This window comes from Aotus nancymaae, unplaced genomic scaffold (genome assembly GCF_030222135.1).
Source record: "Aotus nancymaae isolate 86718 unplaced genomic scaffold, 86718_ANA_hifiasm-v0.15.2.pri h1tg000039l, whole genome shotgun sequence".
Classification (NCBI taxonomy): domain Eukaryota; kingdom Metazoa; phylum Chordata; class Mammalia; order Primates; family Aotidae; genus Aotus; species Aotus nancymaae.
The window spans coordinates 8,864,812-8,892,443 of record NW_026988453.1 but is presented as its reverse complement, the minus strand read 5'-3'; the positions used below and the strand labels follow the sequence as shown (position 1 = coordinate 8,892,443).

Sequence of the window (27,632 nt, the reverse complement as noted above, 5' to 3'; positions counted from 1 at the left end):
AGCGAGGGTAACTCCGGGAGAATGTGACATCTCCTGTAAAGGGATGGTCCTGGACCGGTAGGGTGCAGCTCTGCCTGGAGATCGGGTGGCCAGAATGGCACGCCTGGGTAATGGTCGCAGCAGACTGGCTCCGAGGAGCAGAGGGGAGGTGCCCCGCGAAGCCGGGTAGCTTTCACCTCAATGTTTGGTGGCGAGCGACAGAGGGGGCGGTGCGCTGCCCTAGGTAATGATAGGGCAGTCTGGCAGCCACGCGGGGGCTGCCCGTCGCGGCGCGGCTACAAAGCCAGCTTGGAGACCTCCCGCTTTCTTCCCCTGGGTACCAGCCCCACCCCTCTATCCCCCCTCGCAGCACCCCCCACCTCCGTCCCGCCTCGCCCCGCCCCCCTCCTGGCAGTCCCAGCGCGCATGCTCTCTCCCCCCGCGGAGTAACCTGGAGATTTAAAAGCCGCCGGCTGGCGCGCGTGGGGGCAAGGAAGCGGGGGGGTGATCAGCCTGCACGCGCTGGCCGCGGGTGACAGCCGCGCGCCTCGGCCAGGTAGGAGCGCGTCCCCTCCTCTCCCAGGGGTGACGGTCCCGGCGCGGGAAAGGGAGGAGCAGTGCGCGGCCGAGCTCCGCGGTGTCGCGTGTTTTGCGCCCCGCGGGATGGGGCCGCGCCGTGGCCGTCCGGTGCGCTGCGCGCCGAGCCCCGCGCGAATCCCAGAGGAGGGCGCGTCCCACGCGCTCTGCCGGGGCGGGTGCCGAGTGCCCGGCGCCTGCACGAGTCCCCACTGAGCGGTGCTTTCTTCTGCGGAGGGCGGGCAGGCAGGAGGTGCGGGGCGGCGGGGCGGCGGGGCGGCGGGGCGGCGGGGCGGCGGGGCGGCGGGGCGGCGGGGCGGCGGGGTGGGCGGGGAGCGGCCCCTCCCGGGAGCCCCGGGCCGGGCCCGGCCGACGGCTGGCGGACCGGCCGCTCGCTCCTGTTGCAGCCTCCCGCGTCAGACTTTTCTTTGAAAAGTTGCGTTTATTTTCTTCCCTTGTCTGGGCTTCACCGGAAAGGGGCAGGATGAGTCACTGCGGCGCGCACAGTCCGGGACTTGGGGGAGCCGGGACGGGGGAAGACGGCCGTGGCTTCGCGAAGTGCTCTGGCCCGGCCCGGGTTTCTCGAGGAAGAGAGAGTTATTAAGGGAGGGAAAGGAGACTGAGCCTTCTCGGAATTTAGACCTGGGGCGAGGCTCTGGGCACACGGTTGGGGCTGGACTGTGTGTATGTGAGTGTGTGTGTGAGTGTGTGTGTGAGTGTGTGTGTGTGTGTGAGTGTGACTGTGTGCCCTTTTCAGTCTCAGTTTACCCCTCTGGGGAGGGAGAAAGGCCGCTGTTTTCTCCTCGCTTCCCAGGTCTTAGGTGGGGAAGCAGAGAGTTCTGCAAACGGCAAACAGGTGTGATGTGGTGGTACCTGGGCATCTGGCGCAGCTTCTCAGAGCTCTGGGCCTAGGCACGCCTGCTGGAGAGCCCCAGGGACCCGCAGACTTTCTCCCGAGTGCGAGTCAGGCCTTCCTGTAGTCTCCCGCTCCCCGCAGGCACTGCAGTCCTGTCCGTTGCTCTTGCCCTTGACCTCTGAATCAGCTGCCATGATCCTGACAGACACTCTTGATCTGTTCAGCTTTTTCCCACCCCAGGGCATGTTCCTCGACCTCCTCTTTTTCCTAGGGGCCAGAGTTGGGGGTAGGGAGAGGTTTGGCATGGTAGGTACCTGGTGAGGACTCGCCCTTCAGCTGTTACACAGACCCGATCCCGGTGGAGCAGGGACTAAGAATAGCCCAGCTGCTGTGTTGCTGCCCTGGAGTCTGCAGCCGGGCATTGCCAATTGACCAGGGCCGAGAGTGACCCTTGCTGGGCTCCTGGAACCTTTGCTTAGGGGTGGGGTTGAGGTCCTAGGGGCTTCGGGCTACCTTTCCCGATCCACTTAGCAGATCTCCTTTCAGGCCAGAGACAGCCTTGGTGTGGACTCATCTGCCCGAGGCCTGGGGAACAGCCTGGCCTGTGGGGTGGGAGTGGGAGTGGCAGGTCTCTGGGGCTCTCCAGCAGGCGTGCCTAGGCCCAGAGCTCTGAGAAGCTGCGCCAGATGCCCAGGTACCACCACGTCGCACCTGTTTGCCATTTGCAGAACTCTCTCCTTCCCCACCTAAGACCTGGGAGGTGAGGGTCTCCTCCTCCTTCAAGGTTATTCAGGGAGCCAGGAGGGCCCGGGAGGTCCAGGCTAGACGGGAAGCCTGAGGAAGCCCATACAGCAGCATATTCTAGAGGATAAGTGGGACGTCATTTGAGGTCGCAGGCCCTTCTGTTGGATCGGTCCCATTCCGTCATTCCTCCCTTATCTCCTCCCACCAGGCCTGTCATGGAGCCAGGACTCTGTTGTTCTGAAAGTGTTCAGAAAATGAAGCTTGAGTCAGCAGAATGAGTTTGAAGATAAAAATACAGCTGTGGATGAATGTACAGCTGTGGACAGACAGACCCTAATTTAGTGCGTGTGTGTTAGGGGGAGTTTTCCCATCTATTCATGGAGTGTGTGGTGAACTTCCCCGTCCCTCCTGGCTCCCTAAATAACCTTGAAGGAGGAGGAGGAGTAGACAACAATCCCTGATGGTCTCCTGACCCCCTTCCAGGCCACTGGGTGGTGGAGGGATAGTGGAGGCCTCCCTCCAGCTCTCCCCTTACCCAAACTGGAACTCTCAGCCCCCCGGCAATACTGGTCTGAAGACTCAAAGTAAAGTTAACTTTAAGTACTATAATCTGGACATCACAGCCTGATAACATAATGGATAAACACCCAGATTCTCAGAAAGACAGTTTCTTGTCTTTTTTTTTTTTTTTTTTTTGAGATGGAGTTTCACTTTTGTTGCCCAGGCTGTAGTGCAATGGCGTGATCTTAGCTCAATGCAACCTCTACCTCCCAGGTTCAAGCGATTCTCCTGTCTCAGCCTCCCAAGTAGCTGGGATTACAGGCACCCACCACCATGGCTAAAGTTTTGTATTTTTAGTAAATATGGTGTTTTGCCATGTTGGGTAGGCTGGTCTTGAACTCATGACCTCAGGTGATCCTCCTGCCTCGGCTTCCCAAAGTGCTGGGATTACAGGCGTGAGCCACCAGATTCAGCCAGAAAGACAGTTTCTATATTGGCTGCTTCACTTGCTTCACTAGCTGGCTCCACTAGCTTGGCAAGTTACTTAACCTCGTCCAAGCCTCAGTATCCCTGGCTGAAAAATGGGGATGATAATACCTACTATATAGCTTTGTTAAGTAGATTATGACAGATATAAAGTTTATAAACATATAATTACATTATATATAAAGTCTAAAAATTATAGCTTTATTAAATATTGTATATAGAGTACTAAACTGTGTGTCTGACACATAATAAGTGCTCAGTAAATGTTAGTACCAACTATATATTATATTGATCATTTGTGACCGAATGGACAGCAGTGCCTAGCCTGGGACCCTCTTCTTGGGTGTTGCTCTTAAAAAACAGAAAATAAAAACCTGCTCTAGACCTTATTTCTTTGGTAGCAAGGTCTCCTGGACTTTGGGGAGTTCGTATGAATAGTTAAGAGATTGGGCTTTGGCAAAATGATTTGAATCTGATTTCCTCTTGCGCAAGTTATTTAAACTGTTTCAACTTCCTCCTCTGTAAAATGAGGATAATAGTACCTATCTCGGAGTATTGCCAGGATTAAATAAGCTGATGTAGGTAAAGCTCTGAGCACAGCAGCTGCTTGTAAAAAGAGCTTGATAAATGTCAGCTGCTGTTATTTGGTGACAATAGAGCCAATCATTGTGGCTTACACTTAGAAACCAGAGTTTCTTAGCAAGGGAATTAGATCATAGATAACTACATGTAAGCTACGAAGGGCACATCTGCAGTTGAACTTGTGGTCCTGTGCAAAGATCACACCAGGATTGGATGACCATGTCTCTCCTGTACTCTGCTACTGTGTGACTTGTATTTAATTAGTGCAGAAATCCCTGCCTTCCCAGTGTACCTCTCAGGCTGGAAAAGGGTACCATGAATATGAATTCAGAGAAAATTCTGAGAAATTAAGAGCCTTCTGTGCAAAACGTTATTTGTTGTTATTTTTAGGAAAACTGTATAGGGAGGGTACCCTGAAGTTGGGATTCTGCGCTGTCCTCCCTCCCAACCCTTAGGGTATTTTGCACTATTCTTTGATGGTCCAGAAAAAAAAACCCAGCCTAGCTTTCCTTGAACAGTTAGTGGCCCTGTTTGCTGGGCAGTAGGGGTGGAGACTGGACCAGTTGGTACCAGGCCCAGTGTCTTGAACACTGATGCCACTCGACTCCCAGCAATAGAGCTGGAGTGTTGAGCTTTGTCCAGTGTATTAAGTGTCCCTGCTTGGGCTGGGGAGGGGGGCAGCTGGTGACAGAGCCATCACGGGATGGTCCTGATCGCTGGCCAGAACTTCCTGTTTAATCCCTTTTTTAACTACATGGCCTGTGTTTTCTCCTCCATGGGAAGCAATCCACAGTATTGCCACTGGCCCTGACTGACTTATGGACTCTCTTGCTTCTGATGGGCCTGCTTCCCCTATTAGCCTTGACTTCATTGCCTGTAAAATGGAGATAAGATTCACCTTGCATGGTCATGGTGAGGATTAAACATGATGTGCATATTCAGCCAAGTGCCTGCACATGCCAGGTGTTCCATAAACGTTTGTTCCTTTCCCCTTCTTTGTTACTTCTGGAGATCACTTTCTAGGGAGCTGGGACCAGCCAACAAGAAGGGGTTTGGAGGCCACCTCCTGGTGCCGTAGTCCACGGACCCCTGGTCACCACATCCAGGATAGACAGGATGCCCAGCCAGAGAGGATACCCTCAGGAGCAGCCAGCCAACAACAGCAGTTCCTGTCTTTCCTCTGTGGTCGCTGTGTGCCCCCCTGCCCCCTGGGCTCGCTAATCTCAAGTATACTTTGAGTTGGTAAATAGTGTTCAAGCTAAGAGTGCCTGGCCCATCTCTAGGGATGTGGCAATTTAGATTCCCACTCCTGGTCCCTGTCCCTAGAGAATAGAGCACCCAGGTAGCTTGAGCGTTGCCCTGCCTGTATCCCAGGCGTACAGGTGAAATCACATCCGCCAGGAATCCTGATTCAGCCTTATCCATAGGCCTTCTGCTGGGCACCTACTCTTCTCAGGGCCTGTGCTCCCCGCTTTCCAGGAGCTGAAGCACTCGTGAGGAGGATGACAGTGGGGGAAAGACTGCAAATCCGAGACTCTGAGGACCGTGGGGCTGCCTGGTTAGAGCAAAGGGCATACTTGACGGCTCAGTTTCCAGGGGCGTGTAGAGGAGCTGTGGAGGAGGTGTGAGATTCGAGCTGGGCAGGGCTCAGGTGGAGGGAGAGGCAGTCCAGGAAGGGGAAGTTGGAAGCGAAAACAAGCCCAGTGCTGGTGAATTCCCTTATTTGGGGGCCCACGGAGGTGTGCTGAATCATCTAGGGACACACAGATAGCCAGCCCGGATCTGAGATCAAAAACAAGTGTCATGATTTTGAGTCTGCTATTCTTTCCAGCGTGCCTCACTGGGGACAGGCCAAAAGGAGGGGTGGGAGTGATGAGAAGTCCCAGGCTCCAAGGGCCGGCCTTTACAGACGTATACCCTTTTCTGCTGTTGGGGCTCAGAAAATGAGCCTTTTGGGGTACTTCACTACCCCAAAGTGAAGGCCTCAGGCAAAGTTTCTGTCTCACCTCCTGTCCCTCATCCCTCATCCCTCATCCTTTCCCGAGGCAGGCCAAAACGAATCCCCCTTTTCCAAGGCAGGTCATAGAAACTAGAACCCTTCTCCCCAAAGCCAGCCATATAATCTAAAAATATTACTCCTTCTCCTGCCTTTCTGTGTAAGAACTGGCCATAAAGAAATTATCTGACCTATCTTGTGTGATAGTCGGTCATAAGGCCCTCATTGCAGAGGGGTCCTACCCCATTCCTGGGAGGAAGAAATCCTGCCACAGAGAGGCCGAGAAGAATCTGGACAGGCCTTGCTGGGTTTCACCACTCAGTCTATTAGCTCATACCCTTGTTGTCTGATCACGTTTCTGCATCCTGTTTGTGCTTCCTCAAACCGAAGCATAAAAGTGGATACTTAGGCTGGGCGCGGTGGCTCATGCCTGTGATCCCAGCACTTTGGGTGGCTGAGGCGGGTGGATCACCTGAGGTCAGGAGTTCAAGACCAGCCTGGCCAACATGATGAAACCCTGTCTCTACTAAAAATATAAAAATTAGTTGGGTGTGGTGACACACGCCTATAGTCCCAGCTACTCAGGAGGCTGAGGCAGGACAATCATTCAAATCTGGGAGGCGGAGGTTGCAGCGAGCTGAGATTGCGCCACTGCACTCCAGCCTGGGCAACAGAACAAGACCTAGTCTCAAAAAAAAAAAAAAAAAAAAAAAACTTTATCCTGGGTCTTTGGGTTTTCATTTCTAAAGGCTCTCGTGTCATATAAAACTGTGATCAAATAAATTTGTATGCTTTTCTTTCTCTTTTTTTTGGAGACAGTGTCGATTTTGAGATGGCATCTTGCTCTGTTGCCCAGGCTGTAGTGCAGTGGTGCAATCTCGGCTCACTGCGACCTCTGCCTCCCAGGTTCAAGTGATTCTCATGCCTCAGCCTCCTGAATAGCTGGGATTACAGACACGTGCCACCACGCCCAGCTAATTTTTTTGTGTTTTTAGTAGAGACAGGGTTTTACTATACTGGCCAGACTGGTCTCGAACTCCTGACCTCAAGTGATCCACCCGCCTTGTCCTCCCAAAGTGCTGGTATCACAGGCACGAGCCACTGTGCCCGGCCTGGAGTTATGCTTTTCTTATAGAGGTATCAGTTCTGACCCTTATGATGGGGAGGAACAGGGATCCTTCCTACCCATGCTCCTACATTGTGTAGTACCTGCCTGCTTATCCTTCAAGGCTAAGCAACATGGCCGTTCCCTGTAGGAAGCCCTGTGCGTGTGCCCCCACCTTCAGTCCCCCGCCCCCGCCATGGATTTATGTCTTCACACTTGTGCTACCTCGTTGCACACCGATTGCATTTTATTGCATTTTATCCCTTTTGCCAAAGGGAGCTGCGATCAGTTGTTTCCGTGTCCCCGGCACCTTCACGGCGGGTTTACGCACAATTGAGGCTCTGTGGTGTTGGGTGGGTGGGTGGGTTTCAGTGCTGTTTGACATTCCCTTAGGGGAGGTTAGATCGTCTGTACTGAGGTATACTTCCACGTGTCAGCAAGCTTGGGATCCTTAATTCTGAAAATGAGTTTCTTTGGGGCCCCACTCTTTCCTGGCTCACCACGGAGTAAGTGTTTTTGAGAACACACTTGCAGAGAACTGAGTCTAATTTGGAGCCCTCTGGTTATAAATGTGACAGATCATAGCCTCTAGGACTCAGGTCTAATAAAGGCTTACTGGCCACTGTATTTGAAACCCTCGAGGAGGGACATGGCAGGGCTGGAACCAGCACCATGGTCTGACTTTAGGTCCAGGGCGCTGCTCATCTGTAGGTCTGCCCAGATCCTCAGTCTCCCGGCCTCTTTCCTGTATACCTCACCTCCTAAGAGAGGCCAGGCTAAAGGGGAAGACCAGGATTGGCTGTACGTGGTTGGGGAGAGCTGTCTGGCTGGCTGACTGGCAGGGTTCAAGTTCAGTAGGAGGAAGGCCATTCAGGCTTCTCTTTGCAGGGGCTGTCGGAAAAGGCAGGATGTGGGGAGGGAACTTCCGAGTGGCCTGGACACTGTGCCAAGCTCCCTCTTCCCCTCCCATGTTCTTCTTCCCCTACCTCGGACCAAGGAATTTCTTGGTACTGCCCCGCCTTGTAGGGAAGCATTTATTGTGGCCCAAGGAGAGAATTCAGTTACTAATTTCTGCCAGGAACAGAGTCCAACTCTGGGAAGGACTAGGGAAGAGGGCAGTTCTGCCCCCAGATGTCCTGGTTACTTGGCTCAGTTTCAGGTGACCGCTGACCCTTGGCCCTCTGTTGGTACGTGAGAGTGTTTGGGCAGATAAGGATGGGGTAAGTGCAGCTGGGGCACACGTCTCCACCTGCTTCCCTTTGACTCATTTGTGGGAGGCCATGAAAGTCCAAATACAAAGTAGGGATTTTGTATTCCTATTATGAACAAGAATGCCTTCCTCAATGCCATGTAGCCTCGTCAGTGAGCCCTTGGGGGTACCTGCCTGTGAAAAAGCACCTAAGGGGTGGGGGATGCATGTGAGATCGCCTGGCTGCACAGATGGAAAGAAGCTTTGGCATTATCCAGATGAGCTCTCATTTTACAGGTGCAGAAACTGAGTTCCAGAGAGGTGAGATGGCTTGTCTAGGCTACTCAGCTATAAAAACAGGTTGTTGAAACAGGACTGCTCTCTCCTGGCTCCCAGTTCAGAGCACCTTTCGGCATTTTCCAATAGTTTGAATTGTCTGCTCAACCACTTTTTATTTGTGCAACCTTGGCATGTTATGTTCTGAGCTGCTCATCCTTGAATATGAATATTAAATACTTCCCTTGGATTTGGAGTGTATGAGTTATTAGAGAGAAGGTACAGTATATCAAGTACCTACACATGCCAGACGCCTCTGAGGCAGTTAGTAGGGATCGGCCACTGTGTTCATTTTCCCTGTGGGTGGAAATCACACTGTCTCTTAACTATGGGATCTTTGTCCCACCTTCCACCTTCCACCTCCCGGCTCAGCCTTCCTCCGGCAGGCAGGTCTGTTGCAGTGACCTCTCCTCACCTGTTGGGGCCAGCACCTGGGGAGGCAGTTACATTCTTGGCATTCCTCTTGCTGCTATGGGCTGAAAGAGGCGCTAGTGTGGTGGGGGAGGCACGTGGACGAGAGGGGAATTTGAAAACCGAGAAGAAAGTATAGCTGGTCTCCCCTGACCACGGCTGCTCCTGTTTGGGAATGAGAAAGCCCTTCCTCCCAGAGGAGGCGACCGAAGAAGTGGCCACCAGGAACTTTCATATCCTGTATCTAAAGCACCTTCTACATCTATGAAGTTGGTGTTTTTTTGTTTGTTTGTTTTGAGATGGAGTCTCGGTCTGTTGCCAGGCTGGAGTGCAGTGGCACGATCTCGGCTCACTGCAACCTCCGCCTCCTGGGTTCAAGCAGTTCTCCTGTCTCAGCCTCCTGAGTAGCTGGGCTTACAGGTGCCTGCCACCATGCCCAGCTAATTTTTGTATTTTTAGTAGAGATGGGGTTTCACCATGTTGGCCATGGTGGTCTCGATCTCTTGACCTTGTGATCCACCTGCCTTGGCCTCCGAAAGTGCTGGGATTACAGGCGTGAGCCACCTCGCCCGGCAAAGTTGGTGGTATTAATCTAAGTTTCCGTGCCTGTAGAATGGGTATACTAATCGTACCCACCTCGTCGCGTCATTGGAAGACTAAGACTCGTGGCAGAGTGCCTGGCATGTATTATAACCTCAATGTTGGCTGCTGTTGTGCATTTTTTTTCCTGTTTTCTGTCTTGTGTTTTTTGTTTGTTTTTGAGACAGAGTCATCTTGTTGCCCAGGCTGGAGTGCAGTGGCACCATCTCTGTTCACTGCAACCTCGACCTCCTGGTTTCAGGTGATTCTCATGCCTCATCCTCCCGAGTAGTAACTGGGATTACAGGCGTGCACCACTATGCCTGGGCCTGGCTAATTTTTGTATTTTTAGTAGAGATGGGGGTTTCACCATTTTGGCTAAGTTGGTGTCGAACTTTCTGACCTCAGGCGATTCGTCCTCCTCAGCCTCCCAAAGTGCTGGGATTACAGGTGTGAGTCACCATACCCGGCCTGCTGTTGTTCATTGTCGATGAGGAAACTGAGTCTTAGGGAGGTCAAGGGTCAAGTTACAGGCTTATGCAGTTATAATACACGGTGGAGCTGGCATGTAAACCCAGGTCAGGCAGACTCCCAAACCCGGTGACCCTGCAGAGTCTGCCAGGGTTTGGGGACGTCAGGACTCAGAAGGTGAAAGAGAGCTCCAGGTTGAAGACCGCTGCTGGTCCCGGCTTGGAGGGCATGCCCAGTGTGACCTTGGGTTGCAGCTGTTCTCAGTGTGGTTGGGAGGCCCAGGTGCCTAGAGTCAGAATGTGTGCCGTATTGACTGTCACCATGGGATTGCCAGGTGACCCCTGGGAGGGTCCCCATGCTTCTGCCCCAGCTTAGGCTGTCCAGGACTGACTGGCCAAGGTGAGGGTCAGGCCAGCCCCAGAATCCCTGTCCCTGAGTAGGAGAAGGGAGGGGAAAGCAGTGCTGGTTTCAGGGACTGCCCCTCTGTCCCATCCCCTCTGTCCCTTCCCCTCTGTCCCATCCCCTCTGTCCCTTCCCCTCTGTCCCTTCCCCTCTGTCCCATCCCCTCTGTCCCTTCCCCTCTGTCCCATCCCCTCTGTCCCTTCCCCTCTGTCCCATCCCCTCTGTCCCATCCCCTCTGTCCCTTCCCCTCTGTCCCATCCCCTCTGTCCCATCCCCTCTGTCCTTTCCCCTCTGTCCCTTCCCCTCTGTCCCATCCCCTCTGTCCCTTCCCCTCTGTCCCTTCCCCTCTGTCCCTTCCCCTCTGTCCCATCCCCTCTGTCCCATCCCCTCTGTCCCTTCCCCTCTGTCCCATCCCCTCTGTCCCTTCCCCTCTGTCCCATCCTCTCTGTCCCTTCCCCTCTGTCCCTTCCCCTCTGTCCCTTCCCCTCTGTCCCATCCCCTCTGTCCCTTCCCCTCTGTCCCATCCCCTCTGTCCCTTCCCCTCCCCTTCTCCCAGTCTCCTCTGGCATTCGTTTCCTTTCCAAAGCTGGACTGGGGCTCTCAGACAGGGCAACAAAAGCCACTCTCCACCACGCCACTGCCACCTGTTGGGTTTTCACACATTGGGGGTGGGGGGGAGGGAGCCGTTGCCCTTTTCCCAGTGTCTGTGGTGTGCCCCCTCTGCCCCCCTAGGGCCTGGGATTCTCTTTGCTGCCCGATGTGACGGGCTCAGGAGCCGGAGGGGGTGGGGGCCAGCAGCAGCTGGAAAGGGAATTGAGTGGGAAGGGGCCGGCGCTGGCAGCCCGAGAGAGTTTGATGGATTACTCTGCAGGCCGAGAGGTTTCTCCCTAATCCCCCTTTGTGTCCCGGCCTGCAGCCCCCTCACCCTCTCTGACAAGCTGCTAAGCAGAAGGCTTCCAGTCCCGCTGAAGAAAAGGCAGCTCAGCAGGGCGAACTCTAAATCCCTGGCCTCCGGGCCCTGGGGGAGGCAGGCACCAGGGAGCAAGTCCGGGGTGCAGCTGGGGTCCCCCTTCCCACTGCCAGCCCTTATTCTTTCTTGGGAGTCCCTGAGGTGGGGAGGCTTCCTTCTGAGTGGGGTCCTCAGGTGCCCCTGGGAGCCCTGCAAGATCGTGGGCCTCCTCTCTTTCTGAAAATCACCGTTTTTTTTTTTTTCTAGGGCAGGGTTGGAGAGAGCAGAGACCCTCACTGCTTTGGAAATATTTGGTCCCGGAGAATCAAAGACTGATTGGGTTGGGAGTCACCAAAGCCATGGCTGTCTAACGCTGTGTACCTCCTGCCATCTCCCCAGCAGCCCAGGCACACAGCACCCCTCACAAAGGGGATCTGTCGTGATAGGGAGCTCATTGCCTCACTAGAACGCCCACTTCCAGGTCTCCTGGCTGGGGTGCCCCCAAGGCGCCATGGAGCTGCTGTGAGGGTGGGGCTTATGTGGGGAGTGCAGTGTGCCAGGTTTCATTAGGTAAGGTGACAGCCTTGGTCCCCTCGGACTGGGGCTAGTGGGGGGGTGGGTAATGGGGATGTGATATGGGGAACCCCCAGACCCGAGAGGTCCACTCCCTGCCCCCAAGCTAGAGGACCCTGGAGAGCTCAGTTTGGAGCAAGGCGTTGGGGTCGCCCCCTTCCCAGCCATCGCACCGATCTGGGGCAGGGCAGCCTTGGTGGGGTGTGTGTCCGGGAGGTTGGCCCAGGGTGACCCTACCCGCTTGCCTCAGCTGAGTCATTATTCCTCGTGCCTTGCCAGCCCCCAGTTTCCCCTTCTGCGGGGAGGGCTGCAGGGTGGCTGTGAAGGGGACCGGAGCTGCTTCTGAGGAGCCTGGGAGAAAGCAGCGGGTCTTTGTGAGTGTGCAGGGAAGACGCAGGGTCGCCCAGCCTGCGGGGTCAGGGAGGGGGCTGCAGCCGTTTGATGTGCCTGGGTGGGGTTTGACGCTAGCCTGTATAAAGAGGCCTTAGAATTGCTGCCTGACACAGGCCCGGGGCGGGGGCCACCCCAGCCTGGGCTTCCACTGGCCTCTGTCTGTCTGCACAGGGAATCTGCTCCCCCAGCTCTGCTCCCCCAGCTCCACCTCAGCCATGCTGGGTGGCAGGAGCCCCTTTGAAAGTCCTCAAAGGCCTCTTTATACGTCCCCCTCTGACCCTCCCTTCCCTGAGGGAGCTACCAGGGAGTGGGCTCGGGTCGGCTTTCCTCCTCCTCTGCCACTCTGTCTTCTGTATTTTGGACAAAGTTCAGGCCAAGTTTGTTCCTGTTGCTCAGTTTCATTTCCCCCAGACTCCCTGCGCAGGGTCCGGTCTGAATGGGGGCTTTCCAATCCAGGAGGGTTTATCTGGGCCACTCACCACCTTTGAGCCCGTAGGAGTTGCTCCCTCTGGAGTTGGGCCTGGAAAGTCCTTGGTGTGTGGGGAGCACGTGGGAAGAGGAGGACCTAAGCCCTCACCTTTGCTTCTACTGCCTCCCCTTGCTTTCAGCCATTCATTCATTAGGTAAACATTTCCCTGTTCCTTTTCTTGCCGGGGCCCTGGGGGTGCCACATATCGGGATGCATAGAGGCATGTACTCCCAGTACCTGGAGAGGGGCAGTGAGGATCCAGGTTCACTGACCTTGCTCAGGGCCCTTGGCCTGTCTGGGTTTTGATTCTGTTCCCCCAAGGATGAGGAAGGGTGGCCTGGGGCAGAGCTCCACAAAGGTTCCCAGAGGCCTTGGGTATTCTCCAGCTTTCCTGCTGTCTTGCCATCGCTGGGTCCAGAGAGGAGGGGAGATAGTTGGAACTTGAGAGGGACTTGTCCTAGAAGACTGCCTCCTGTTCCTTGCCTTCCTGAGAGGTCAGCCCCTCCACTTCCCTCCTCTTCTGCCCACTCCTTGCCAGGTGAATGCTGTGAGGCTGGCTCTTCTGGTTGATCTTGTCTTTGCCAGACAAAGTGTTCCAGGAGTAGTGGGGCAGGAGGATTTTCGTCAGAAGCATCTCCAGGACTGGAGGGTGTAGGGGAGAATTGGACCCTGTCCTCAGGAGGACGCGGGAGTTCCCCAGACTTGGGGCAGGAGGCGGGGTTCCAACACTGATCTGTCACTTGCATGCTTTGGCAAGAAGCTTGCCCTAGGGCTGCCGATGGGAGTGGTGGCCGGGAAAGTGGTACTGAAAGGCTTCTTGTTCTCTGACCTCCCTGAGCCTGAGAACTGAGAGAGCCTGGGCTCCTCTGTTTGTGCTCCAGGGAAGAAGGCCCTGGAGGGGATGGCGAGCAGCTGGACTTAGTGCTCGAGAGTCCTCTGTGGTGTTCTTAGCCCGAGGACCCTGGAGTAGGGATGAAGTAATAGGGACTGGGGCACTGGAACGGATGCAAGGATAAGAAAAGGGGGCTTTGGAGGTAACGTGTGCTTATGGGGTTGGAACTCCTCAGGCAATTCTGGGCTGGGCAGAGTCAAGTCTGGAGGTGGCAAGAGTACTCTGGACCCCCTGGGCAGAGCAGAGCTCAAAAGAGGGAGGATGGGCCCTGCAACCAAAGAATAGGGGGGTGCTTGGAACTGCTGCCTTCCTAGTCAACTCCTTTCCCCACCTGGCCCAAGCCCTAGTTACCAGGTAAAGAATCTCTAGGTAGGGGTGGGGGGCATTGGAGAAAGGCACCCCAAGAATGGGAAGGCTACTGATGAGCTACCTGGGCTGTAGGAGGATGGGGGCACTCCTCCCTACCCCTTTGTGTCTTTTTTCCCATGTGGGCTAAGAAGGATCCTGCTCATTCCTGGGGGGCCTGGGAACTGGATTAAGGGAGGGGTAAGGCAGGTGGGGTGATTAATGGTTGCTGGAGAGCTGCGGTTTATTTTTGTTTTTTCAATTTTTTAGACACCAGGTTTCACTCTGTTCCCCAGGCTGGAGAACAGTTGCATGATCATAGCTCATTTGCAGCCTGGAACGCCTGGGCTCAGGAGAGCCTCCCACCTCAGCCTCCTGAGGAGCTGGGATTATAGGTGCATGTCGCCATGCCCAGCTACTTTTATTTTTTATTTTATTTTATTTATTTTTTGAGATGGAATCTTGTTCTGTCACCCAGGCTGGAGTGGAGAGGCGTGATGTCAGCTCACTGCAACCTCCATCTCCCGGGTTCAAACAGTTCTCCTGCCTCAGTCTCCCGAGTATCTGGATTACAGGCACACAGCACCATGTCCAGCTAATTTTTATATTTTTGGTAGAGATAGGGTTTCGCCATGTTGGCCAGGCTGGTCTCGAACCTCCTGACCTCGGGTAATCTGGCCACCTCAGCCTCTCAAAGTGCTGGGATTACAAGCACGAGCCACTGTACCTGGCCTATTTATTTTTATTTTTGTAGAAAGAAGGTCTTGCTATGTTGCCCAGGCTGCTCTTAAGCTCCTGGCCTCAAGCCATCCTCCCACTCCAGCCTCCCAAAGTGCTGGGATTACCAGTGTGAGCCACTGTGCCTGGCCTGAAATTTATTTTAAAAAATAGGGAGCAGCCGGGACTTGGAGAATGGGTGCAGGTTATGGGCGAGGCTGGGTCTAACAAAGTCTCTGTTTGCTCAGGGAGGACCTGGTCTCCTGAAAGCCCGGAGCAGGCTAGCATTCATGGCCCTCCCAGAACAAGAGTGGGGAGTGGAAGGGGCTGGAATCCCTTGGCCGCAGAGCCCCTCCCTTTAGGCTGGGCGGCACCACCTCCTGGTCTCTGTGCTGTCTCCTGCTTTCCTTCTTGGGGGCACAATGAGGGGCTCAAGTTGAACCTACGACAGCTCAGCTAAGACTGGCGGCTGGCCTTCCACCTTCCTTTTGGAGATAGTATGGGGCAGTATTTTACAGGCCTCCTCATGCCACCTCCATAGGAGGCCCTGTGCCCCATCCCAAAGCGGGAATCTGAGCAGGATTTAGGGGAGGAGGCTTCTGGTTGCCCAGCCTTATCTCAATTCCCTTCCTTCATGATCTGCCAGCTGCAGAGCCCCTGAAGGTGGTGATGGAGTGAACAGACCGTACCCAGGACTGACAACCGTTTAATTTTTTTTTTAGGCAGTGTCCCCCTCTGTCACCCAGACCTGGAGGACAGTGGTACGATCACTGCTTACTGCAGCCTCGACCTCCCAGACTCAAGCAATCCTCCCACCTCAGCCTCTTGAGTAGCTGAGACCACAGGTGCATACTACCATGCCTGGCTAATATTTTTTAATTTTTCTGTAGAGACGGGGTTTCGCTGTGTTGCCCAGGCTGGTCTCAAACTCATGGGCTCAAGCGATCCTCCTGCCTTGGCCTCTTGAAGCCCTGGGAGTACAGGTGTGAGCCACCACACCCAGCCCTGTCTGATTTCTCTGTGGCACAGCTCAGAGCACCACAACATGCTTTGTAACATGCAAGGCCCCATGGGGCTTAGTATTATGTGAAAAGAGAAGTTGAAGCGCCTTTTAGTATGAGGTGCTGAGATTGGAGGAGGGCATGAGTGGGGGCTGTGGGTGGCTTCTGGTGGAGGAGACAAGCCAGGCCACTGTGGTCAGCCACTGTGGTCCTTGTACCAGAGTAGCTGCCCTTCAGTAGCATTTATGGGACTGAATTGGGGAGGAGAAGGAAGGTGCTCCAGCCGTGAGTGCCAGGAAGCTCTGTCCCCTTCCTCTGTTTTGGGATGGATAACCGATAAGGAGCCTCCTGCCTTTCCTCCCCAAGGCTCACCCTCTGTAGTACCTACTCTTGATGCCTGACCTGGTTCCCCCTTTTGTAGTCACTTCTTTTTTTTTTTTTTTTTTTTCTGAGATGGAGTCCTGCTCTGTTGACAAGGCTGGAGTGTAGCGGCACGATCTCAGCTCACTACAACCTCCGCCTCCCAGGTTGAAGCAGTTCTCCTGTCTCAGCCTCCCAAGTAGCTGGGATTTTAGGATTTTAGGATTTAGCCTGCCACCATGCCCAGCTAATTTTTGTATTTTTAGTAGAGACAAGGTTTCATTATGTTGGCCAGGCTGGTCTTGAACTCCTGAACTCAGGTGATCTGCCCACCTCCGCCTCTCAAAGTGCTGGGATTACAGGCATGCACCATCGATCCCGGCTTTTCAGTCACTTCTAAGCAGAGGAGACTGCACTGGGTGTACTGTCAGGAAGCAAGACTTGGAGGCCACTTGCTTGGTGGGGCAGGTACAGGATGGTTCTCTCTGCACAGGAGGCAGAGCTAGTAGGAAAGGGTGTGAGGCTTCTCTGCTGAAAATTTAAGGAGCATAGAAAAATTCCTTTCTCTGCCATTTAAGGAGCTGCCCTGGAAGTGGCTGGGCATCCTGCCAGCTCGGGGGGGTCACTGGTATCGTTACAGGTGTTGCCAGGTGGTGTGGTTTCATGCCCCTGTGAGCTGGAATCTGGGGACGGCTCCACTCTCCCATGACAGCTGGACAGCCATGTGTGGGCTTGTTTCTTCCTCATGAACGCTGAACTCAGGGAGAATCTCAAGGGAGCCTTCTCTAAAACTCGACCCAGTGCAACACAGCCTCTCCTCCCTTTTCCCTTCATCCTGGTCTTTGCGGGTAGGTGTTGTGGTGCAGTCTGGCTCCTGGCCAGGCGGTGCGGAATAAGATGTGTTACTCTTAACAAGAGGGAGTTGAACAGCCCAGGTTTGGGGAGTAGAAAGAGAAAAGCAAACGTCCAGGCCTGGCACAGGGTCTCCAGGGGCACCTCGATAGCTGGGCCTGCGCAACTAAAAATTCAGTTGGTTTGATTTCTGCCCCCGTCCAATACTAGCAGGCAAAGGCAATTGTAGATTTTTCAGAAACAGAGAATAACCAATACCTGTCTGGCTCTGGAGTGTGCTGAGGCTTAAAAAATCATATTTGCCTTATTAATTATGTCAGCCTTAGGCTAATATTAACATGCATTTCCTGGCTGGGCAGCAGGGGGTGGCACCTTGGTGGAGGCCCAATCGCCAGCCTGTGAATGATCAGGATCCAGACAATTTAGAGCAAATCCTGGAGACCTGGCTCCCAGGACTTCACACCCAATGTGCTTGTGATTGCCCCACCCTTCTAGGAGCTGAGTGATGAGATGTGTCCCCGCTGAGGTACCCCACAGCAGCAGCTGTCAAGCATGGGCTGAGAAGCTGGACCGGCACCAAAGGGCTGGCGGAAATGGGCATCTGGCTGACTCCTAGGCAATTGGCGGCGGCGAGGAGGAGAGGCCGCGGCTTCTGGAGCAGAGCTGAGACGAAGCAGTTCTGGAGGGCTTGAACGGCCCCCTAAGCCCTACCCGCCTAGCCCACCATGGTCCAGAGGCTGTGGGTGAGCCGCCTGCTGCGGCACCGGAAAGCCCAGCTCCTGCTGGTCAACCTGCTAACCTTTGGCCTGGAGGTGTGTTTGGCCGCAGGCATCACCTATGTGCCGCCTCTGCTGCTGGAAGTGGGCGTGGAGGAGAAGTTCATGACCATGGTGCTGGGTGAGTCACTACGGCCTTCCTTCCTTCCTGCTCCAGATGTGTGCCACCTGGGATGCAGGACAGGAGTGCCTCTCCCCCGGGAGCTGCTTGGAGGGAGAGGTGGTCTGCTGGGTAGGCAGTGCTGGGCAGGAGGATGACCCTGGGCTGAAGGGGCACACCAAGAGAAAGAAGAGAATACCAAGGACATACCCCAGTCGCCTGTGGCTGCCTGGTCCTCAGTGGCTGACTCATGGGAGACACTGGAGAAATGCTCCTCACCTTTGGCTAGCCCTTTTATAATCTATTACCTCACGTAATGCTTACAGCCACCATTTGAGGTAGTCCTTTTTACAAAGAGGGAAGCAGAGGCTTTTAAGAGGTTAGGTAAGCCTTAGCCAAGGCCAAATAGTAGCTGAACAGTAGAGCTGGGTCTCCATCAAGGTCTCCCAGCCAGGGCTTGCTCTTATGCCTAGGACAAGGGGTGGGCTCCTGACTCTGCAGATAAATTCTACAAAAGCCACAGAAGGCAAGTAGCCACCATTGTGTGACAACCCCTCACCCCCAGGGAGAGGGGTCCCTGTGAGGACTGCAGGCTCTGGAGTCACACTGCCTGTTGAAATGCTGTCTCTTACCCTCCCTAGTTCTGTGCCTCTGTGTAAGTATCACTTCTTAGTTGCTCCATGCCTCAGTCTGTCCATCTGAAAATGGGGGCATCTGGCCGGGTGCAGTGGCTCACGCCTGTAATCATGGCACTTTGGGAGGCCTAGGCGGGCGGATCACCCGAGGTCGGGAGTTCGAGACCAGCCTGACCAACATAGAGAAACCCTGTCTCTACTAAAAATAGAAAATTAGCCAGGCGTAGTGGCAGGCATCTGTAGTCCCAGCCACTCAGGAGGCTGAGGCAGGAGAATCGCTTGAACCCAGGAGGCGGAGGTTGCAGTGAGCCAAGATCTCACCATTGCACTCCAGCCTGGGCAACGAGAGTGAAACTCTGCCTCAAAAAAAAAAAAGAAAGAAAGAAAGAAAGAAAATGGGGGCATCCGTAATACCCACGTTAGGAGGAGTGAATTACAGCACCCCTGTGAAGATGCAGCGCAGTGTCTAGTACAGAATGGCATTTCCAAGCTTCTCACAGAGCCTAGTTCTCCTTCCCCTTGCCCTTTAGTAGTCCCAGCCATTGACTCTTACTGCTTCCCCTTCTTGCAGGCATCGGTCCAGTGCTGGGCCTGGTCTCTGTCCCGCTCCTCGGCTCAGCCAGTGACCACTGGCGCGGACGCTATGGCCGGCGGCGGCCCTTCATCTGGGCGCTGTCCTTGGGCATCCTGCTGAGCCTCTTTCTCATCCCAAGGGCCGGCTGGCTGGCAGGGCTGCTGTGCCCGGATCCCAGGCCCCTGGAGTTGGCACTGCTCATCCTGGGCGTGGGGCTGCTAGACTTCTGCGGCCAGGTGTGCTTCACCCCACTGGAGGCCCTGCTCTCTGACCTCTTCCGGGACCCGGACCACTGTCGCCAGGCCTACTCCGTCTATGCCTTCATGATCAGTCTTGGAGGCTGCCTGGGCTACCTCCTGCCTGCCATTGACTGGGACACCAGTGCCCTGGCCCCCTACCTGGGCACCCAGGAGGAGTGTCTCTTTGGCCTGCTCACCCTCATCTTCATTACCTGCGTAGCAGCCACACTGCTGGTGGCAGAGGAGGCGGCGCTGGGCCCAGCTGAGCCCGCAGAAACGCTGTCAGCCCCCTCCCTGCCGCCCCGCTGCTGTCCGTGCCGGGCGCACCTGGCTTTCCGGAACCTGGGCGCCCTGCTTCCCCGTCTGCACCAGCTGTGCTGCCGCATGCCCCGCACCCTGCGCCGGCTCTTCATGGCTGAGCTGTGCAGCTGGATGGCACTCATGACCTTCACGCTGTTTTACACAGATTTCGTGGGTGAGGGGCTGTACCAGGGCGTGCCCCGAGCTGAGCCGGGCACTGAGGCCCGGAGACACTATGATGAAGGTAAGGCTGCAGAGGCTGGTACCAGAGAGGACGCTCGGAGCTGTGTCTGGGCTGGTTCTTCTCCATCCTGGCCCCGACCTCTCCATCAGGAAAGCAGGGATGGACCCCATCTGCATACACAGCTCCTCATGGGTGTGGAAGAGCTCTGCCCGCAGTTTCAGGAGGGCCTCCAGCGGCTCTAGGAGTTTGATCAGAGTCATTGCCCGAATTTGGCAGAAGGAAAGGTGGAGCTTGTTCAAAGTCTAGAGGGAGTGGAGGAGTCAAGGCTGGATTTCAGATCTGCCTGGCTGCAGCCAGTGTGCCCTCTGCTCCCCCAATGATGTTCCACGTAATGTCACCAGCGCCTTCCGGTTCAAACGTCCTAGAAGCATCTCGAAGCCTATTCCCAGCTACCTTTGTGTTGCCTCTCGCCCTCCTGTCCCCACAGCTGAGACTCCCAGTAAACCTTTAGACCGCTTCCTCTGCCTTCAGCAAGTGGCTTTGGCCACATCCTCTGAGGGTCAGTGGAAGAACCTAGCCTCCCACTGCTACAGGTAGAAAGGGGAAGGGCACTGGGGAGCAGGGCTGGTCCACAGCAGGTCTCCTCCAGCAGGTGCCTGTGGCCCCGCATTCTCATCTCCCCCGAGACTGCACGTGCCCTTCCCTCCCAGGCGCTGATAGCCTCTCTCCCTCTCCAGGTGTTCGGATGGGCAGTCTGGGGCTCTTCCTGCAGTGCGCCATCTCCCTGGTCTTCTCTCTGGTCATGGACCGGCTGGTGCAGCGATTTGGCACCCGCGCAGTCTATCTGGCCAGTGTGGCAGCTTTCCCTGTGGCTGCCGGTGCCACATGCCTGTCCCACAGTGTGGCCGTGGTGACGGCTTCAGCTGCCCTCACCGGGTTCACCTTCTCAGCCCTGCAGATCCTGCCCTACACACTGGCCTCCCTCTACCACCGGGAGAAGCAGGTACTCACTGGCTGGTGGGCGGAGTCAGGGTGGAGGAGTGGTCTGCGTTTTTGGGAGGCCGCCTAGCCCAGAGCCTGGTATTGGCAAGTGACTTTGGAGAAGGCTTCTTTGGATCAGAGAGGAAGCTTATCCTAGTGCCAGGGCCAGAGGCTTGGGCTGCAGAAGAAGAGTGTAGATTAGATTCTGGGAATGACTTCCTGGGGTCAGGACTATGAAGCACTTGAATGGATGATTGCAGGAAATGCAAAATCCGTCACTGGGAATCCCGAGACAGGCCAGCAGGAGCCCTCGGCTTCTAGTCTGGCTGTTCCATGAAGAGGCAGGGGCTGGATCAGGTGACCCCTGGCCCATGCAGCCTCAGCAGATGGGAGTGGGACTGGTCCGGCCTTAGCAACACCTCTTTTTTCAGGGAGTGGCAACCTGGCTTAGCCTGTGTCCTGCTCTGAGATGGGGCAGGCTCCTTCCTGCCCCCTTTCTTTCTGGCTTATTTTTCTTTTCTGTCTAATTCCCTTTTCTTTTCCTGCCTCTCTCCTTTGCCTCCATCCTCTTCCACTTCCCCAGATGTACACCTAACCCACTCACTTGGACGCTGTGTAAGCTGTGGGGACCTCCTTCTTGGTCGGCCCCACACTAATCCCCAGGTGCCCCCTTCCTTGGGAAGCCCCCTAACCCAGGCAGTGTGGTCACCCTAGTCCCCTTCACTGACCTCACTGAGCTACAACCCTGGGGGCTGGACTCTGCCTTGAGGGGCATGAAGTTGGGGTGTCCCAAGGGAGGAGGAGATGCAGGCCTGCTCCCACAGAGCTCCCAGACTGTGGGGAAGACCTGCCCCTGCGCCTCATAGCACTTGAGAAGTAGATAAGTTCGCAGCTGGGAGGCTGGTTAACTGAATAGGATGGGAGGCTGGTTAACTGAGTAGGTAGCTGGGAGGCTGGTTAACTGAGTAGGGTGGGAGGCTGGTTAACTGAGTAGGGTGGGAGGCTGGTTAACTGAGTAGGCAGCTGGGAGGCTGGTTAACTGAGTAGGGTGGGAGGCTGGTTAACTGAGTAGGGTGGGAGGCTGGTTAACTGAGTAGGCAGCTGGGAGGCTGGTTAACTGAGTAGGGTGGGAGGCTGGTTAACTGAGTAGGTAGCTGGGAGGCTGGTTAACTGAGTAGGGTGGGAGGCTGGTTAACTGAGTAGGTAGCTGGGAGGCTGGTTAACTGAGTAGGGTGGGAGGCTGGTTAACTGAGTAGGTAGCTGGGAGGCTGGTTAACTGAGTAGGCAGCTGGGAGGCTGGTTAACTGAGTAGGGTGGGAGGCTGGTTAACTGAGTAGGCAGCTGGGAGGCTGGTTAACTGAGTAGGGTAGGAGGCTGGTTAACTGAGTAGGTAGCTGGGAGGCTGGTTAACTGAGTAGGATGGGAGGCTGGTTAACTGAGTAGGGTGGGAGGCTGGTTAACTGAGTAGGCAGCTGGGAGGCTGGTTAACTGAGTAGGGTGGGAGGCTGGTTAACTGAGTAGGCAGCTGGGAGGCTGGTTAACTGAGTAGGGTGGGAGGCTGGTTAACTGAGTAGGATGGGAGGCTGGTTAACTGAGTAGGTAGCTGGGAGGCTGGTTAACTGAGTAGGGTGGGAGGCTGGTTAACTGAGTAGGTAGCTGGGAGGCTGGTTAACTGAGTAGGATGGGAGGCTGGTTAACTGAGTAGGGTGGGAGGCTGGTTAACTGAGTAGGGTGGGAGGCTGGTTAACTGAGTAGGTAGCTGGGAGGCTGGTTAACTGAGTAGGCAGCTGGGAGGCTGGTTAACTGAGTAGGATGGGAGGCTGGTTAACTGAGTAGGGTGGGAGGCTGGTTAACTGGGTAGGCAGCTGGGAGGCTGGTTAACTGAGTAGGGTGGGAGGCTGGTTAACTGAGTAGGCAGCTGGGAGGCTGGTTAACTGAGTAGGCAGCTGGGAGGCTGGTTAACTGAGTAGGCAGCTGGGAGGCTGGTTAACTGAGTAGGTAGCTGGGAGGCTGGTTAACTGAGTAGGCAGCTGGGAGGCTGGTTAACGGAGTAGGTAGCTGGGAGGCTGGTTAACTGAGTAGGTAGCTGGGAGGCTGGTTAACTGAGTAGGTAGCTGGGAGGCTGGTTAACTGAGTAGGGTGGGAGGCTGGTTAACTGAGTAGGCAGCTGGGAGGCTGGTTAACTGAGTAGGCAGCTGGGAGGCTGGCTAACTGAGTAGGGTGGGAGGCTGGTTAACTGAGTAGGATGGGAGGCTGGTTAACTGAGTAGGGTGGGAGGCTGGTTAACTGAGTAGGTAGCTGGGAGGCTGGTTAACTGAGTAGGGTGGGAGGCTGGTTAACTGAGTAGGTAGCTGGGAGTCTGGTTAACTGAGTAGGCAGCTGGGAGGCTGGTTAACTGAGTAGGGTGGGAGGCTGGTTAACTGAGTAGGCAGCTGGGAGGCTGGTTAACTGAGTAGGATGGGAGGCTGGTTAACTGAGTAGGTAGCTGGGAGGCTGGTTAACTGAGTAGGATGGGAGGCTGGTTAACTGAGTAGGGTGGGAGGCTGGTTAACTGAGTAGGGTGGGAGGCTGGTTAACTGAGTAGGTAGCTGGGAGGCTGGTTAACTGAGTAGGGTGGGAGGCTGGTTAACTGAGTAGGCAGCTGGGAGGCTGGTTAACTGAGTAGGGTGGGAGGCTGGTTAACTGAGTAGGCAGCTGGGAGGCTGGTTAACTGAGTAGGTAGCTGGGAGGCTGGTTAACTGAGTAGGCAGCTGGGAGGCTGGTTAACTGAGTAGGATGGGAGGCTGGTTAACTGAGTAGGGTGGGAGGCTGGTTAACTGGGTAGGCAGCTGGGAGGCTGGTTAACTGAGTAGGGTGGGAGGCTGGTTAACTGAGTAGGCAGCTGGGAGGCTGGTTAACTGAGTAGGCAGCTGGGAGGCTGGTTAACTGAGTAGGCAGCTGGGAGGCTGGTTAACTGAGTAGGTAGCTGGGAGGCTGGTTAACTGAGTAGGCAGCTGGGAGGCTGGTTAACGGAGTAGGTAGCTGGGAGGCTGGTTAACTGAGTAGGTAGCTGGGAGGCTGGTTAACTGAGTAGGTAGCTGGGAGGCTGGTTAACTGAGTAGGCAGCTGGGAGGCTGGTTAACTGAGTAGGGTGGGAGGCTGGTTAACTGAGTAGGGTGGGAGGCCTGGAGGGGAGGGGCTCAGGTTTTGGTTGGGGGCGCCTGGTTCCTGAGACTCCTGTTATCCCACTGATAACCTTCAGCCTCTATTCTTCTGATTGCCTGGGCTGGGGACAGGGGGCTGGCATCAGCAGCCAGGCCAGAGTGCGTGCTGGTTGTGCCAGGGAACATTCTGGAGCTAGCCATGTTCTCCAGATGGAGGAGTGTGTCTGTCCTCGGAATCACTCCAGACTCCAGCCTCACGCACATTCCTGGGGTGGCAGACAGGGAGAGGTCCTGGGAGGCCCCTTCCTAACAGCAGCTGATGGCGGGCTCGGCACTGCATGCCGTCTCCTGTTCCTTTGCCCACTTGTTGCGCTGCACGGTGAGCCGCGGGCTTCCCTGGTACCAGGTTTGAGCGCTGCCATGGCTCCTAGCTCGCAAATGCAGCCAACCCAACTCTTCTGGCCTGGGGATAGTGTTGGATAAGTCCTGGCCTTGTCCTTAAATAGGAGGCTCTGGGCCACCGAGGGCAGGGGCTAAGGGGATGGTGCTCAACCAGTCACCCTGATGTAAGGCAGACAGCAGGAAGGAAGTGAGAAGCCTTCAACATTAGCACAGCTGGGGCCGGGGGAGGTGGGAAGAGGGGCATTTCTCCTGCTTGGGGTCTACTGGATTCTCCCTGCCCCGAGGCTGGGGACAGGGACCTCATGGCAGGGCAGCGACTTCAGTGGCATCTGGGACCCCAGAGAGGCAGAGCTTCTATGCACAGGGTAATGAGGATTCCGATGTCGAAGCCGAGGGCAGACAGGAAGGAAGAAGTTTAGGAGAGCCTGTGTGGGGTGTGGGCCCTCAGGGCCCTGCTGTGGCTCTTCTTCCTCTATTCTGTGCGTCTCTCTTCCCACCGTCTTCATTCTCCCTGTGTCTTTTCCTTACCTTGGAGCTCTGTTCTCTTTCTGACCTGCGGTATGGGGTTTGTCTGCCTCTTACCTGTTCTAAGAGACTAGAGGAGACCTAGACTTCAGGGTTCAGACTCGTCCCTGCCCTGCCCCGTTACCCTTCTCCCATTCCTGAGGAAGGGTCCTGGCTAGACCCAGACCAAGTAGGGTCTCCATCTTCTCTCCTGCTCCTGATTCTCATGAAGTCCCATTGCCTGTGTATTTCTGGCCCCTGGGATGGAGGCGAGGGTCTGTTCTCACATCTAGGGGGTCCTAGTGCTGGGTACATACCTGTCCCCTTCCCCTTTTCTTCACCCTTCTACTTAGGTGTTCCTGCCCAAATACCGAGGGGACACTGGAGGCGCCGGCAGTGAGGACAGCCTGATGACCAGCTTCCTGCCAGGCCCGAAGCCTGGAGCTCCCTTCCCCAATGGACACGTGGGTGCTGGAGGCAGTAGTCTGCTCCCACCTTCACCCTCGCTCTGCGGGGCCTCTGCCTGTGACGTCTCTGTGCGCGTGGTGGTGGCTGAGCCCGCCGAGGCCAGGGTGGTTCCAGGCCGGGGCATCTGCCTGGACCTTGCCATCCTGGATAGTGCCTTCCTGCTGTCCCAGGTGGCCCCGTCCCTGTTCATGGGCTCCATCGTCCAGCTCAGCCAGTCTGTCACTGCCTATATGGTGTCTGCTGCAGGCCTGGGTCTGGTCGCCATTTACTTTGCTACACAGGTAGTATTTGACAAGAGCGACTTGGCCAAATACTCAGTGTAGAATACTTCCAGCACATTGGGGTGGAGGGCCTGCCTCACTGGGTCCCAGCTCCCCACTCCTGTTAGCCCCATCCAGGGGCTGCTGGGCTGGCCACCAGTTTCTGTTGCTGCCAAAGTAGTGTGGCTCTCTGCTGCCACCCTGTGGCGCTGAGGTGTGTAGCTGCACAGCTGGGGGCTGGGGCTTCCTTCTTCTCTTCCCAGTCTCTAGGGCTGCCAGACTGGAGACCTTCCAAGTGGGTTTCAGTCTGGACTTCTACAGGGAGGCCAGAAGGGCAGGGCATTTGATTCACTCCATGCACTGGAATGCGGGGACTCTGCAGATGGATTACCCAGGCTCAGGGTTAACAGCTAGCCTCCTGGTTGAGACATACCTAGAGAAGGGTTTCGGGAGCTGAATAAACTCAGCCACCTGGTTTCCCACCTCCAAGCCCCCTTAACTTGCAGGTTCATTTAATGTAGCTCTTGCGTGGGAGTTTCTAGGATGAAACACTCCTCCATGGGATTTGCAAGTATGAAAGTTATTCGCAGGGGAAGAGTCCTGAGGGTCAGTGCACAAGAACCGTGTCCCCTCAGTCCACAGCACTGCCTTTTTGCTGATTCACCACACACAACAACTCTCACCTTGGCCTATTGGTCCCTCTGTTGCCATCATAGGGACACAGCCATTTAAATATTTAACTTATTTATTTAACGAAGTAGAAGGGAATCCATCGCTCGCTTTTCTGTGTTGGTGTCTAAGATTTGGGTAGGGTGGGATCCCCAGCAATCAGGGCCCCTGAGATAGCTGGGCATTGGGCTGATCGTTGCCAGAATCTTCTGGGGTCTGGCCTCCAAAAATGCCTAACCCAGGACCTTGGAAATTCTACTGTTCCAGCTGATACTCCAAATGCTGTTACCCAAGGTTAGGGTATTGAAGGGAGGTGGAGGTGGGGCTTCGGGTCTCAGCAGCTTCCCTAACCATCCCTCTTCTCTCCACCCAGCCTGGTTCCCCTACTTCCTCTCCCCTCTACTCTTTCTAGGACTGGGCTGATTTTTTTTTTTTTTTTTTTTTTTTTTTGAGACAGAGTCTTGCTCTGTTGTCCAGGCTGGAGTGCAGTGGTGTGATCTGAGCTCACCACAACCTCCACCTCCCAGGTTCAAGTGATTCTCCTGCCTCAGCCTCCCGAGTAGCTGGGACTACAGGTGCTCGCCACCATGCCTGGCTAATATTATATTTTTAGTAGAGACGGGATTTCACTATGTTGGCCAGGCTGGTCTCGAACTCCTGACCTCATTATCCGCCCACCTCAGCCTCCCAAAGTGCTGAGATTATAGGTGTGAGCCACCGCGCCTGGCCTGGGACTAGGCTGATGAAGGCACTACCCGAAATTTCCCCCACCCCCAACTTTCCCCACTAGCTCCACAACCCTGTTGGGAGCTATTGCAGGACCAGAAGCACAAAGTGTGGTTTCCCAAGCCTTTGTCCATCTCAGACCCCAGAGTATATCTGGGGAATCTCACACAGAAACTCAGGACCACCCCCTGCCTGAGCTAAGGAGGTCTTATCTCTCAGGGGATTTAAGTGCCGTTTGCAATAATATCGTCTTATTTATTTAGCGGAGTAAATATTTTATACTGTATGTGAGCAATCAGAGTATAATGTTTATGGTGATAAAATTAAAGGCTTTCTTACATGTTTATTGGCATGTGTTTCTTTTATGCGGGAGAAAGACCAGATCTTTGTACAATGTTCTTAACTCTCAGTTCAGGGGGTCCTCTGGCTTTTGGCAGCTTCACTTCCCAGTGGCCACCAGCAGGTGGAGGCATAGACCAGCACTCCTTGTGTCAATTGCCAATTAGGTAGGGCTGTGCTGCACCTTGGATGGGGGATATGGGAGTTGGGGAGAGGGGATCAGGAAGAATCTGGAGTGTGGGACAATGGTGGTATTTTCCTTCTAAAAGACCCCATAGTAGGGCTGGCCATGGTGACTCACACCTGTCATCCCAACACTTTGGGAGGCTGAGGCAGGTGGATCACATGAGGTCAAGAGTTTGAGACCAGCCTAGCCAACATGGTGAAACCCTAAAAATATATTCTACTAAAAATGTATTTTAGAATATAAATATGTATAAATAAATATATATTACATATTTTAGTAGAATATATATACTCTACTAAAAATATAAAAAAGTAGCCAGGTGTGGTGGCACGTGCCTGTAATCCCAGCTACTTGGGAGGCTGAGGCAGGAGAATCACTTGA

General features: G+C 55.0%; 1 protein-coding gene across 3 annotated transcripts; it reads left to right on the top strand.

Moving 5' to 3' along the window:
- The first annotated feature begins 470 nt into the window (after window positions 1-470).
- Window positions 471-27,069, top strand: SLC45A3 (solute carrier family 45 member 3). 3 transcript variants are annotated; one of them, XM_012459326.2, is made up of 5 exons: window positions 471-535; window positions 17,260-17,661; window positions 18,847-19,632; window positions 20,310-20,575; window positions 24,956-27,069. In XM_012459326.2, exons 2-5 carry the CDS (start codon window positions 17,490-17,492, stop codon window positions 25,391-25,393), a joined length of 1,662 nt encoding a protein of 553 aa, XP_012314749.2. In that variant the 5' UTR covers window positions 471-535; window positions 17,260-17,489; the 3' UTR covers window positions 25,394-27,069. The 3 variants fall into 3 exon arrangements, with proteins under 3 accessions (XP_012314749.2, XP_012314751.2, XP_012314750.2); XM_012459328.2 differs by lacking the exon at window positions 471-535 and adding an exon at window positions 11,695-11,732; XM_012459327.2 differs by lacking the exon at window positions 471-535 and adding an exon at window positions 12,035-12,109.
- Window positions 27,070-27,632: the final 563 nt, after the last annotated feature.